This window comes from Balaenoptera acutorostrata, chromosome 1, assembly GCF_949987535.1.
Source record: "Balaenoptera acutorostrata chromosome 1, mBalAcu1.1, whole genome shotgun sequence".
Taxonomy (NCBI): Eukaryota; Metazoa; Chordata; class Mammalia; order Artiodactyla; family Balaenopteridae; genus Balaenoptera; species Balaenoptera acutorostrata.
In genome coordinates, this window is record NC_080064.1 from 85,875,560 (window position 1) to 85,890,057 (window position 14,498).

General features: G+C 33.8%; 1 protein-coding gene across 4 annotated transcripts in view; it reads left to right on the forward strand.

Moving 5' to 3' along the window:
* PTBP2 (polypyrimidine tract binding protein 2) overlaps positions 1–14,498 on the forward strand; it is an 80,898-nt gene that overhangs the window by 31,333 nt on the left and 35,067 nt on the right. For all 4 annotated transcript variants that reach the window (XM_057540617.1, XM_057540595.1, XM_057540600.1 and 1 more), the window contains exons 4-5: positions 8,613–8,785; positions 9,746–9,889. In XM_057540617.1, coding sequence (XP_057396600.1) covers positions 8,613–8,785; positions 9,746–9,889 — 317 coding nt within the window. The remainder of the gene's footprint in view (positions 1–8,612; positions 8,786–9,745; positions 9,890–14,498) is intronic.

Sequence of the window (14,498 nt, forward strand, 5' to 3'; positions counted from 1 at the left end):
AAGTATTGAAAGATGTATGCACCCATGAAATCACTGTCAGTCAAAATATATATCCATCACACATACTAGGTTCCTCATAGACCTTTGTAGCCATCCCTTCCTGTTTTATCCCCTTCCCAGGCAATCACTGATCTGTTTTTTGTCACTATTAAATTAGTTTGAATTCTCTAGAATTTTGTATAAACAGAACCATGTACTGTGTACTCTTTTGTGTCGTACTGCTTTCACTTCCTTTCCTCTTCACTGCTGAGTAGTGTTTGCATTTTGTTTATTCATTCAGCCATTGATGGACATTTAAGTCATTTCCCTTTGGGGACTATTAGGAGTAAAACTGTTAGGAGCAATCATGTTCAAGTCTTTACGTGAACATCCACTGTTACTCCTCTTGAGTAAATGCTGAGGAGTGGAACACCTGTTTTGTATGGTAGGTATATGTTTAATTCTTATGTACATTTAATGCCAAACAGTTTTCAAAAGTGCTTATACCATTTTAACATTCCCACCAGCAGTATATGAGAGTTCCAGTTGCTCAACATCCTCACCTTGGTATTGTCTTTTTAATGTTATCTCTTCTAATGGGTGTGTAAGTAGTACCTCAAGGTTTTAATTTTCGTTTTTATGACTGAGGTTGAGGAACTTTGCTCTTTTTTTCTAATTGATTAATCTAGAGCTTTTGTGTTTCCAGGTAAACTTAAGTAATTACTTAATCAATTTCTTTAAAACAACAGTAACAACAACAAAACCTGCAGGGGTGAATGTTTCCTTCTTAAAATGAGGAATGAAGTAAGGATGTCTGTTTCCACAGTTTTTCTAGCTTTTGCTTACATTAAGGCGAGTAAAATAAATAAAAAGCATAAAGATCAGAAGGGAAGAAGTAAAACTGTATTATTCACAGTCAACATGATTTTTAAAAGAGAAAACCCAAAGGAATCTAAATGATTTTAGAATGGTTACAGGATACAATTAACCATACAAAGATAATTTTTTTCTGATATTATTAGCAAAGTTTTGGAAAATGGAATTTAAAAAAATCCGTTTATAGAAACATGAGAAAAACAAAATATCAAAGAATAAATTTAACAAAAAATGTGCATGATAACTACATCAATAACTGTAAGGCATGGCAAAGAGAAATTAAAGACCCAAATAAATAGATACACCATGTTCATGAGTAGAAGTCTCAGTGTGTTAAAGATGTCATTTTTCCCCTAATTGGGATGGAATTTATAAATCAGTCAGTCAAGCTGAACAGGCATTTACATTAAAAGTGATGAATTGATCTGAACTATATATGGAAATAAAAAAGGACCTAGAATAACTAAAACCATTTGAAAAAGAAAAAAAAGAGTTAGAATACTATTTGATTTCAAGAGTGAAGTAATCACAGCAGTTTAGTATTAGCATGATTAGTGTCACAGAACAGTATTTATAAATAAACTCCTACATTTAAGGTCAATTGATTATTTACAAAGGTCCCTTGGTCATTTAATGGTGAAAGGGAAGTATTTTTAACAAGTGGTGTTAGAACAGTGGATACACATATTAAAAAAAAAAAATTAGAAACTCAAACCTTACTTCATACCGTACAGAAAAAGATGAATTACATACCTAAACCTAAAATCTAAATATGCAAAGCTTTTAAGAAGAAAATCCTAGAATGTATCCTCAACCTTGGGGTAAATGAAGATTTCTTAGAAAAGGTACAAAAATACAGTAACCATAAAGCATTACTTTACAAACTAGAGTCCATCTAAATGAAAACCTTCTCATCAAACGACATTATTAAGACAGTGAAAAGGCAAGGCACAGGCTGAGAGAAAATATTAATATTCATTCAGATATCAATACATGTCTGATATATATAAATACTTACATCCAGAGTATGTAAAGAATTCTTCCACGTCAAATACAAAGAGACTAATTTTTTAAATGGACAAAAGGAGGTACACGAATGGCTAATAAGCACATGAAAAGATTTATTAGTCATAAGGAAATCACAGTTTATAACTAATATGAGATACCACTTCAGACCAACTAGAATCTAGGCTAAAATTAAACAAATCGGTAATGCCAAATGTTGATGAGGATGTGGAGCGGCTGAAACTATATGCCATTGCTGGTGAGAGTGTAAAATAGTTTGGAACACAGTTTGGCAGTTTCTTATAAAGTTAAACATAAACCCGCCCTATGACCCAGTACTTCCATTTCTAGTTGTACAAATGTGTGTATAAAAAACTATTTATAATGGTCCCAAACTTGAAACAATCTAAATGTCTATCAACAGGAAAATGGATCAAGAAGTTAGTCACACAGTGGATTACTACTCATTAAAAGCAAAAGAATTACTATTAATACATGTAGCAACATGAGTGAATATTAAGAAACAATATATGAAGCAAGAGAAGCCAGACACAAAAGAGTATATACTATGTGATTACCTTTCTGTAAAGAGCAGATAATTAATTTTCAGTATAGAAACCAAAATAATCGTTGCTTGTGGGTGTTGGGGATTAATAAGTATTAGGACGTTTTCTGGGGTGATGGACATGTTCTTTGTCAATGAACAAAGTTGTAAAATAAATACAAAATTTATTTGAAATAGTAGGCTACCTGTGGAAACCCATCAACTACTTGTAGAGTTCTGTCTTTCTGCAATGTGGAATGTGAGAAGGGGAATGACTAAAAAAGTCCTGGTGGGCAGGGGTCTGGATATAGGATTTGATTTGTTGTACTAAGGAGATTGGACTTCACGATATTTACACTTAGAAAGGATTTTTGTTCCATTTGCATTTCTTAGGGGGCAGAGGGGGGTTACTACTGTACATAGGACAGTTTAAAACTTTAGAATAATCTGCTTTAGAGACACCGAGGTCCTGAATTTTAGAGTCTCCGAAGTAGAATATGGAGAGAAGGATATATGAAGAAATTAGACAATTTCTGAGTTATTTGGAAGTAGACTTTGGTAGAAGTATTAAGAGTTTTGGCCTAGAATCACTGGGTTGATGGATAGTAGTTCCATTAACAAAGGGAGCAAAGTAGAGAAAGTGATTTGTTTTTGTTGAAAAGAAAGAACAATCTGTTACTGTTATCCTTTTTTTTTAAGTATGTTTAGGAATGATAATGTACTTTGTGACTAAAGAATGAATCAAGTGTTTTTGTAGTGATGGAGTAAAATTTCTTAAAGCCTGTTTCAACATAAGTTTATATAGATTCAATTTATTTTACCTTTTTGAACAAAGGAAACATTGAGTTTTTAAATTTTTCTGTGGTTTTCCTAACATAGAAAGATGAGAGTCTGTATGTTCAAACAGACCCCAATTTGAATAATAAGACCTTTAAAAACCAGTGACTATACTTACCTGGAAAAATACGCAGTTGTCATCCAGATGTCTCAAAAAGGGACTTTTACAGACAGTATTACAAGGACATTTTTATCATTATCAGATACAAAACAGAATTTCATTCTTACATTCCAGCTTTTCCCAAAATGTTTCTTCTAGTTGACTTCACTAGAATTCTGTTTCCAACAGCATCTATCTCAACAGCCTTTCCCTGTCGAGACTTCTTTCTCTACACGTATATTTGTGTCAAAGAAAAAAAGAATTTTAGAAGTGAGAAAAGTTAATGTTATTAGAAACTTAGTCTTGGGGAAATAATCTTATTCAAAACTATTTTGTAATAAACTAGTTCCTTCTTTAGAAGTGTAACATTTCAAAGACACAGCTAGCTCTAACTAGTATTGGAATTGGATTTTATTGGAAGGAATTTGTAACTCTTTGGAAGTGGGGAGGAGGCTTGACAATTGTAAGATATGGTCTCCTGAGTCCATTTTTTTATAGGTGTGGAAGTGGACTACCTCTTTAAGTTAGGTATACATGTTTCTGCCAGTGCTGCTGCTGTTTAATATCAGTATTTATTATTGCTGAAAGTATGACTTTTTCTCTGTGTGAAAGAACTGAAATCATTTTATAGATTCTGTTACATGTTATTCAGAATTCTCTTAGATTTCCAATTAATTTTTACATACAGACATTTTTGATATGTTATTTCATTTTTTTGTAATACTTTGAGACTATTCCAGCACGTTGTTTCAGTTTGAATGTTTATGAGGGTCCTAACAGCATGCCCTCTTTCTTGCATAGAGGTGTAGAGGTAATGTGAGCCTTCCTCTAATTTAGTGTAGCCTTCTATATTTTTCCAGCTCATGCATAAGTTACTTTTGGCAACTAGGCTATGCAGCTACTCAGAAATGCAGAGTTACAGGCAGCTTTTACAGTAAACCTAGTAAGATTTTTTTTTTGTGCGGTGACTGTTGGAGTTAACTAAAGCTAGTAGAATAACAGAAGTATTCTCTACCCGTATATACCTACATTTCTGGTTTAACTGTTCTTTGAAATTTGTTTTCCCATATAGAATGCAAAGAGTATGAGCATTCATTTTTCTTAGATTAACTTTATTTTATTTTTTTGTTTTTCTAAAGCCAGCAGCTTGTATAACACTGTGCTTTGCCCTGAAGTCTAACTAAAACTGCTTGAGAGTAAAACTGCTTTGCCTCTCAGTTATATTTCGATAAAGGAAGTTACGAGTGCTTTTTATAAATGCTTGAGTCTGGAAGACTTGGAGAATGAGAATGTACTTATATTTTATTAGATAAGTTTTCACTGGACAGATGAAGTAAAAAGTTTTGAGATGATGCACTTCAAGTTGGTATATACAGTTGAAAGTATAGAACTAGAAGTATTGGTGAATGAGTGGGATTAAAATAATAGACTCATAAAATAGAAGTTGATTTTTGAAACCCCTTACTGGAGTGTCTGTATGAGCAAGTAAAGATGGGAACGACTTAAGACCAGAACAGATTGGGGCAGTCCAACCATTTTGGGAAGTAAATGAGTTAGCAGAGGGGTCGAAGCAGGTATCAAATGAGTCAGGGAAGTAAGGAAACTAGAAGTAAGTTATTAAGGATGCTGTGAGAACAGAGAGATTTGGTAAGGTTGAGAGGGCTCACAGCTCTTCCGCCACAGGTGGATTTAACAAATTACCCAGGATCTTGGTGAGACCATTTTGTGTGAAAACTACAGGTAAAAGCCAGTAGAAGAAAAAAGTCAAAGAGAAAAGAGATGGACTAGGACTGTTCAGAAGTGAAGATGTTCACTTTAGAACTGAGGTAGAAAACTTTTAAGTTTGTATTGGAATGTTCAGTTAGAAACAGTTTCTATGTCCTGTTTTGAATTTGTGAGTAGAAGAACATCCTCCGTAAGCCAGAGGCTTTTTTAAGAAGACATATATGGAAAACAGTATAAAGATTTCTACAGTCTATATTCAGCTTACATGCATGAGTAAAATCATCTTCATAAGATCATCTGTTGTTGAAAAAACAGTCTTTAAAATTCTTTAGTTTTACATACCTAAACCAAAGTTTCTGTCTGGAATTACCTGGGAAGTGTAAGGGAAAGGATTGTGGAAAGAAGTCCAAATTATAGTACTTTGTCTTCTGAAGAATCATAGATCTGTAACCCAGAGAGACCCCATCTTCCTTATTTCTCTAATAGGGTCATAAATGGCCTACATGTTTCATAAGTTGAGGCCACACTTTGATTTATTTATTTATTTTTGGCTGCGTTGGGTCTTCATTGCTGCACGTGGGCTTTCTCTAGTTGCGGCGAGCAGGGGCTACTCTTTGTTGCAGTACACAGGCTTCTCATTGGACGGCTTCTCTTGTTGTGGAGCATGGGCTCTAGGTGCACGGGCTTCAGTAGCTGTGGCATGTGGGCTCAGTAGTTGTGGCTCGCGAGCTCTAGCGTGCAGGTTCAGTAGTTGTGACGCAGGGCTTAGCTGCTCTGTGGCATGTGGGATCTCCCGGACCAGGGCTCGAACCCGTGTCCCCTGCATTGGCAGGCGGATTCTAAACTACTGCGCCACCAGGGGAGCCGCAAGGCCACACATTTAGCGTCCTTTCTCTTTTCCAGGGTTGGGGTATTTTTATATATGAAAGTCAGCTTAGTTATATTTAAAGAAATCATCATTTCTCAATTTTACATTCTCATAGTATCATTATTTAAAATTGAGACTTTCATAATATTTAGCACTAAAATATGAATATCTAATAGCCACCCTTTCTGAAGCTGTTAACTGAGAGGAGTATCAAGTAGTGTAAAGACAGAGTGTAAATGTTGTTAGTTACATGGCATTTGGCAGAAAAGAACAGATCTTCTCTAGGCCATTATATATTACCTGAAGTTTGTCTTTAGGGTCCTCCTGTAGTAGTGGGTTGAGACTACAGACTATGGAGTCATACTCCTGAGTTTTAATCCTTTTCCTGCCATTTCCTGTCTTTACCACTTAGTAACTCTGACCTTGGGCAGCTTAAGTACCTCTCATTTATAAATGGGATTGATGGGTTATAATAGCAGTCTTAAGAGTTGTAAAGTGCCTGGCATGTAGGTTACTTTCAGTGAATGTTAAATATCAATGCAAGAGAAAAGTACCTTCTTTTCTATAAATATGAAACAAACAAACAAGTTATTTATCTTCTTCTTTAACTGTGAAAACTGTCCCAGCTACCTTTTTACTCAGTTGTTTTACTCACCATCCACTGTCAAGAAATCATCCAACACAAATTCAAAACAATAAACTCTTCTATTCTTTTAATAATAGGTTTAGGCAGGTTTTTGCCTTTTGGGAATCATATTCTAAGAATCATTTGAAAAGGGAAGCGTTTTTTTCTCCCTATATGTGTAGTGATGGGTAGTATCTTTATTGTGATTTTTTTTCCTTGCCTTTTTTCCCTAAAGGAAAAACAAATTTGCTGTTTGAGTTTCCTGATATCATAACCTATAATTCATGGGACTATAGGTTGGACTGTGAAGTATTTGTTCTTGTTATTCAAACAAATGAATGAACAAGAACACAATCTATCAGATTGCTTTGCCAAGAAAAGGCCTTAGAAGAATATGCATTTGTATGTCAATTATATGTTTTAAGGTATATGTGTATTTTTTGATTCCCTGCTTTAACTTGAAGTATCATTTAACAGACCCAATGATGATTTTGTTAAAATAAGATGCCGCAAAATAGGAAATTCAGCCTGTTTCTGATAGGTTCAGGTGCCTGTGCACATGCATGTTTTCCTTACTTATGGAAGGAAGTGTGGAGAGCTTTTTGTAGTTCTTATTTTTGGAATGATGAAGAGCTAACCAGCAAGATTTTTCTGGTAATATATTCAGAAGCCAGAGCTTACTACTCTTCTGTACAGAGTCAACTTAAGGGAATTTTTAAATGCATTGGCTGTTCATTGATGTATATAAACTTGAGTGAAACTGTTAAACTATGACTTAATTGACACTTTAAGTTATACTTACCAGGTGAATTCACATATTATCTCTGATCATCCAGTAAAATCACTACCACATCACCCTCTTCCAGTCCTCTGCTAAGTCACTTGTAATCACATTACTGTGCTTTACTTTCTCCATAGCACTTAATCACTATAATAAATTATGTGGTTCATTTACTGGGTAGTACATCTCTCCCACTAGACTACAGGAGAGCATCAGGGATCTTACTGCTTACTGTTCACTGCTGTACCCCCAGAACCTAAAGAAGTGCCAGACATATTCTTGATACTCAGTAACTGTTTAAAGAATTAATGTTTGAATAAATTTTGAAGGCACTTAGAAGATCCCGATGGTCTTAGAATTTTACAGATAGTATTGAATGTTTTCTGGGGGTGTACTGTAAAGTACCAAAAATTGTATCAAAATGGAGTATACATGCATATTTCTCACTGTGTAAGGATTCTTCAGGTTAGTTAGATTCTCAGAAATATCCTTGAGTTCTTAGAAGATTAAGAACCACCAAAACACCTATTTTATTGCATCTTTAGTAAGTTTGGTTTTTGTTTTTTTTGTTTATTTTTTGTGTTTTGGTAAAGCTTTGGAATAAAAGCAGGCAACTAATTTGTTGTTTAAAATATATCACTTTAAAGCTCAGAGTAACAGAATAAGATAATCAAGTCCATGAGTGATTTATAGTAGATTTTGATAGTGACAAAACATTTAGGTAGAGGAATGTGACCCGTAGTGTGGATTGACTGCATAATAATTTTTACAGCATTGCCTTCTTTGATTCCATTTTTTAGCACATTTTTCAAATTGAACAATTTAGAATTTCTCAGGTAAAATTATAATCTAATTTTTGCTAAGTCAAAATTTTCACTTTTTTGTATTTTCCTTAGTCTTAGACTAAGTCTTAGACTCCTTATTAGTCTCTAATAAAACGATTGAATTGTAAGATAATTGTGTTCTATAGCCATTGACCATTTCTTTATGAAATTGCATCTTAATGTTTTTGATTATCACTTGCTACTCTTTACATATGCTATCCAGAAATATATTTACCCAATAGTAATCTTAATTCATGATTTCATTTAGTAGTAATTGGTGGATATGATTTTCTCTGTTACTTTGCAAACCTGGTTTTTGAATTTTTAGGAAGTATCCCAAGTATGCTCAGCTCTGTTTTTAAGTTCTTTATTAAAGTTTGTTTTGTGATTTTTTTATGCAAATAAGGAAAATCAATATACTAAAGACTGTTTCTTTAATGTCTTTCAGCCAATGGTAATGATAGTAAAAAATTTAAAGGAGAAGATAAAATGGATGGTGCTCCTTCTCGTGTACTTCATATTCGAAAATTACCGGGTGAAGTGACAGAAACTGAAGTTATTGCTTTAGGCTTACCTTTTGGTAAGGTGACCAACATCCTTATGCTGAAAGGAAAAAATCAGGTATATTTCTTTCAGGACTTACAAAATGTTAAGCCCCAGCTATGCAGCAGGTGTGAATTAGCTGTCGCCTGATGAAAGGGTGGTATATAGTAGGTTACTTTTCTTAAAGAACATGACAGAAGTCTTACTCTGACTTTTCCTTGTAGCTGTGTTTGGGAAACTAATGCTAGGGAGCTAAAAGGAATGAGTCACCGTAGTTTTCAAATTTTGCCTTTTAAATTCCCTTTAGGACTCTAATTGAACTATTGGTCAATGAGATTGTGGGAAATACAGATGAAATACTTCTTTTATTGTGGCTTTGCTCTTTGTAATATCGGAAATCAGTAAGGACACTAGCAGCATCTTATCCTTTAGGCTTATCCCAGGGAAATCTTTATCTGATAACATTAGAAAAAGATAGTCATTAGTCCCAGGTATTCTATATTGAATAGTTATACCTGTGGCAGTAGGGTCCAGGTATATTAAAAATCAAATTTTGTTTTAAAGTTTCTAATGATACCATTTAGAAGAATTTAGAGAAATTTAATGTTCTCTTAAATACAGTTAGTATCACTAATAATATGACATTTAATTTTTTTCTTTGTTAAATTGTAAATGCTTTTAAAATGACTTAGAGTTCTCTTATGTTTCCTAGGTTAGGAGTGGTAAAATTCTGGTGCTGGAAAATGTTTAGATTTTATTTTCTCTAGCCTTTGTTGGAGTGGGTACATTTGTAGTGTATGGAAAATCAGAGGTGGAAGTACTTTATATTCTAAGAGCTTTCTTCTGAGTTGAGCTTTAATTGTATCTCTAAACTTCAGTAAGGGATTTCTAATTCTACCTACTAGAGCATCTAAATGTAACTTGAAAGGTTATATTCTAGATACTGATTTTTCTAATGAGCCAAATAGATTACACAGATATTGAAGTTTATTTGAATTTGATTCATAATATTAAGATTTTTGCTATTTAAATTTTCAGGCATTTTTGGAACTAGCAACAGAGGAAGCAGCTATTACTATGGTTAATTACTATTCTGCTGTGACACCTCACCTTCGTAACCAACCAATTTATATTCAGTACTCCAATCACAAAGAACTAAAAACAGATAATACATTGAACCAAGTGAGTATGTGTAGGTACATAAATAAAATGGCCTAGAACCTATTAAGAATATCATAAACATATTAGCAGAAAAAAATTTTTTTAACCATTCAGAAGATTTTTCTATGAGCATTTTCTTGTTTTTTTTTTTTTTTGGTTTTTTTGTGGTGTTTTCTTGTAGCATGTTAAAGTATTAACCATTATGTTAATTTACAGAAAGTATGTGTGGTCTATTATTTTCATATTTTAAATTAATACTGGATAAATTAGTTAAATAGCATTTTTTCAGTGCTTTTAAGGTTCTGGTCAAAGTGTTCTTTTTCTTTGTGCAAATTAAAGTTTTTGTATAGAAACTGTCTGAGGTAGGACTTAAGCATAAACTGTTTATGCAACTCTGCTGCTTAGACTTCAATGTACGAAGTTCAGTCCCTTTGGTTATTTGACTTTTTATAGGTCTTCATTTCTTACGGAAAAACTCCTATTGAGGATCTGTTAATGGTTTTCCTGGGGGAAAAATGTAACAATTGAGAATATATGAATGTGTTGATCTTTTAAAAATGTGATGTAGAAGATATTAATTATCTAAAATTATTTATTTAGAAAAAGTGTAAGAATGGTTTTAGATCTAAATACATAGGATTGCAATAAAAACTGGTCTAAAAATTTCAGCTCTTCAAATGTAGTTTTTAGCTAATTATATCTGTTTTAGTAAAATCTAAACTGTGGCTCTTGTCTTATCAAAAATTAAATGGAAAACAATTCCTCATAGATTTTAACCTTTGTAAAAAATAATTTAAGATCATTTTGATAGTTCATGAAAAATAAGCTTGTAAAACTTTTTGCCTAAGAGATAAGGCTAAAATTTTCAGTTGTTTTTTTAATTTGATAATTTTCATTTCTTTTAAACCAGAAGTTGTACTTCTCAGAATTGATTATGAGGAAATATGCCACAAGAAAATATCTATTCTCTATTCTTTTTACTTAGAGTTTAAAATGGCATTTAATATCACAATTTTATTTTACATGTTAGTATTTTCAGTAATTAGTGAATGCATTCTCATTTAAAAAGATTCAAATGAAAATGATGTGGAAAGAATAAAGATAAGGCATCTATAGATAGATATATATATGTAGGGGAGGGGGATTTGTAATTTCAAATAGGATAACCAGTGGAAGCCCAACCAACAAGTGACATTTGAGTGACAAACTTCAAAGTGATTAGAGAATAAGGCACTTACTGCAGTCTTGGTTATATTCCAGACATAGGGAGCAGTCAGTGCAATGTTCCTTATGTTGAAAAAAATTTTTTTGACAGCCATATTTTTGATTTTCAAAAGTTCTTCTTCTTTGATACCCTTTTTACCTTGCAATTGGTCATTCTTTACAGTTACTAATTAATGGTATTTTAAAATATTTGACTGTATCTTTTACTTTCTTTAGTATTAGCTGTTATGTTTATCTTGTTCTCTCTATTCTTCTCTTCCTCCCACCCACCCTCATTGTCTGTTTATATTTCAGAATGGACAATTTAGGTTTTATTGGACTTGCATGCTTTCCTCTAGAGTAAGGTAATGAGGACTTGGATACTAACCTGGGATCCCCCCAGATGCCAGAGGTCTTTATTCTTGGCCTTCAAAACTCCTTTTAGAGTTTCTGTTCTTTTAAGGGAGTGTTTAGTTGTTGTTGCTTTTGTTTTTATTATTTAATTATAAGTTGGTTGATGGTGAGGAGGAGGAGGATGTTTGTTAGCCATACTTTCTGTTAACCCTTTTATTTTCACATTCTCCTCCCTCCTGTGTACCTGCGAGTTTCTAATTTGATTCCTATGGCTGCTACCAGTGCAAACCCTGTTTGCTATGTGTTCACTATGTCTTCTGTCCATGCATTTTCTGAGTTCTGGGAATTTGATCAAATTATTCTGAGCTAGTGATTACCTTCTCTCTTCAGTATCTGCATTTATTCCATTTTGTACTTATTTATAGTCATTTTAATAGTGTTTTATAATAGAAGAGAGACAAATGAATGTGTGTGTCAATCATGAATTCTTCCATAACCTTTCATCAAATCAGTAAGTCCTGTGAATTCACTCTTTTCAATATCTGCCCAGTTTTCTTCTTTCTTGCTACTTCATTTGCTCAGACACAATCATCTCTTGGCTATATTACCTAATAGCTTTCTTTTACTATCTTTCTTCATTTTCATCTTCAATTCTTTCTTCCTAGTACAGCTGTGCGCGTGTGTGTGTATGAGTGTATCTCTTTCTAAAATGCCAAATCTGACTAAGTTACTCCCCTACAGCAAATCCTTTTCATGCTCAGGGTAAAGGCCCTTTCTGAGATGAGTACTGTTTCTGTCTTATGGCTACTCCCACCCTATTTTCCTGTGCTTCTATCCCAGTAGTAAGTGTAGCGCCTGTAAACTGGCATGCTTTCTCTTATTTTGTCTTTGGAGGCCATTGTGTTTCTGTGCTGTCCCTTTTACCTGGAATATTGTGGCCTGCCTGCCTTTGCACCACCTTTCCATCCCTCACTTCACATGGCCACTTGTTAGACATCTTCAGGTTTCCCATTAGTTAGTTTCCTTGAAAGCCATCCTCTGATCCACAGAGTGGATTAGGTTTGGATTAAGAACCCTTAATACAAATGAAGCTCACAGTGAGATACTGCCATGTATACCATACTGGATAAAATTAAGACCGGTAGTACCAAGTATTGGAACAATGTAGAGAAGCTTGAACTTCCGTAAATAAGTGATGAGAATGTAAATTGGTAGAATCATTTTTAAAACCTTGAAATATCTACTAAAGCTGAGCATATACATATTCTTTGACGTAGTAATTTTTACTAGTCACGTATCTGAGAAAATACATACATATGTGCATGAAAAGATACGTATAAGAAAGTTCATGGCACACTGTATGTAATAGCCCAGAGCTGGAAATGATCCACATGTTCAGCAGCTGTAGAATGTGTTGTGGTATATTTATTCGTTGGAATACTGACTGGCAAAAAGAATGAACAAGCTACTGGTGCCTCTAGAAATTGGATGAACATCATAAAAATTACGTTTATTGGAAGAAGCCAGATCAAAGTAGAACACATACTATATGGTTCCATTTATATAACTGGGAGAAAGCATGTGTGTGGCTTCTGGAGTGTTGGTAATGTTCTATTTTTTATGTAGATAGTCCTTTCACAGATATGTTCTATTTGTGAAGTTTTATTGAGCTGTATATACTTACGATTTGTGTCCTTTTATGTGTATATGATTGTTCCAATATGAAGTTTAATTAAAATCTAGGTTGGCAAGCCAACTCTGCTCCATGAATTTTTTTAAAAAAACGTATGAAGAGGCTTCCCTGGTGGCGCAGTGGTTAAGAATCCGCCTGCCAGTGCAGGAGACACGGGTTTGAGCCCTGGTCCAGGAAGATCCCACATGCTGCAGAGCAACTAAGCCCGTGCACCACACTACTGAGCCTGCTCTCTAGAGCCTGCAAACCACAACTACTGAGCCCACATGCCACAACTACTGAAACCCACGCGCCTAGAGCCCGTGCTCTGCAACAAGAGAAGCCACCGCAATGAGAAGCCTGCGCACCGCAACGAAGAGTAGCCCCTACTCGCCACAACTAGAGAAAGCCCGCACACAGCAACGAAGACGCAATGCAGCCAAAAATAAATAAATAAATAAGTAAATTTATTTATTTAAAAAAAAATGGGGGAGGGAGATGCAAGAGGGAGGAGATGTAGGGATATATGTATAGCTGATTCACTTTGTTATAAAGCAGAAACTAACACACCATTGTAAAGCAATTATACTCCAATAAAGATGTTAAAAAAAAAGCTACACATAAATGAGACAAAAAAAATGTATGAAGTTACTTGTTAATGATAATAGAGAATGTAATTGTTAAAGTGAAAAAGGAAGATGGAGAACAGTGAATAGTATGGGAAAGAAAAGTATGCAGTAGATGAGTACTTAACATGTTTGTATGGCGTACATATATACATATATGCTTGTGTAGTAGGGAAAGCAGACAGGGTAACTGGGTTGCAGAGGAACCTTAACTTTTTATACTGTTTGGATAGTACACCATGATCATGTGATTCCTATTTTAAGAAGACGTTCCATTGTTTAAAATAGCAGATGTTAGAGTTGTTCTAAGTTGTGATATTTCCATGCTTATTTTAATAAATGTATATAAAGACATGTTCACTAATGAAGAAAGTGAACAGTGAGCTACTTGCAGTGAGCTACTTAAAATACTTTAGTTAAATATATATTGGGTTAAATATGTTCAGATGTTTAAATTAACAAACATTGTTCTAGAAATCTTTTTATCCCCTTTTTTTTATAACTATTCTTTATAGTAGTATAAATGTGCCCATTGTATTAAATATTTATTGTATGTTTCAAAATGTTGGATTTGAATTAACAAGTCACTTTAACATAAATTTATAGGTCATATTTTACTTAATTAGCATTTAGATGATGAAGTTTGACTAGATGAGTGTGTGATCTCTTTGAATACCAAGCTATATGATTTCCTGGTTATATAATATTTCAGTGAAATGACCATCCTCCCACCTTTTTTGAGATATAGTTCACATACACATTGTTTGAGTTTTAA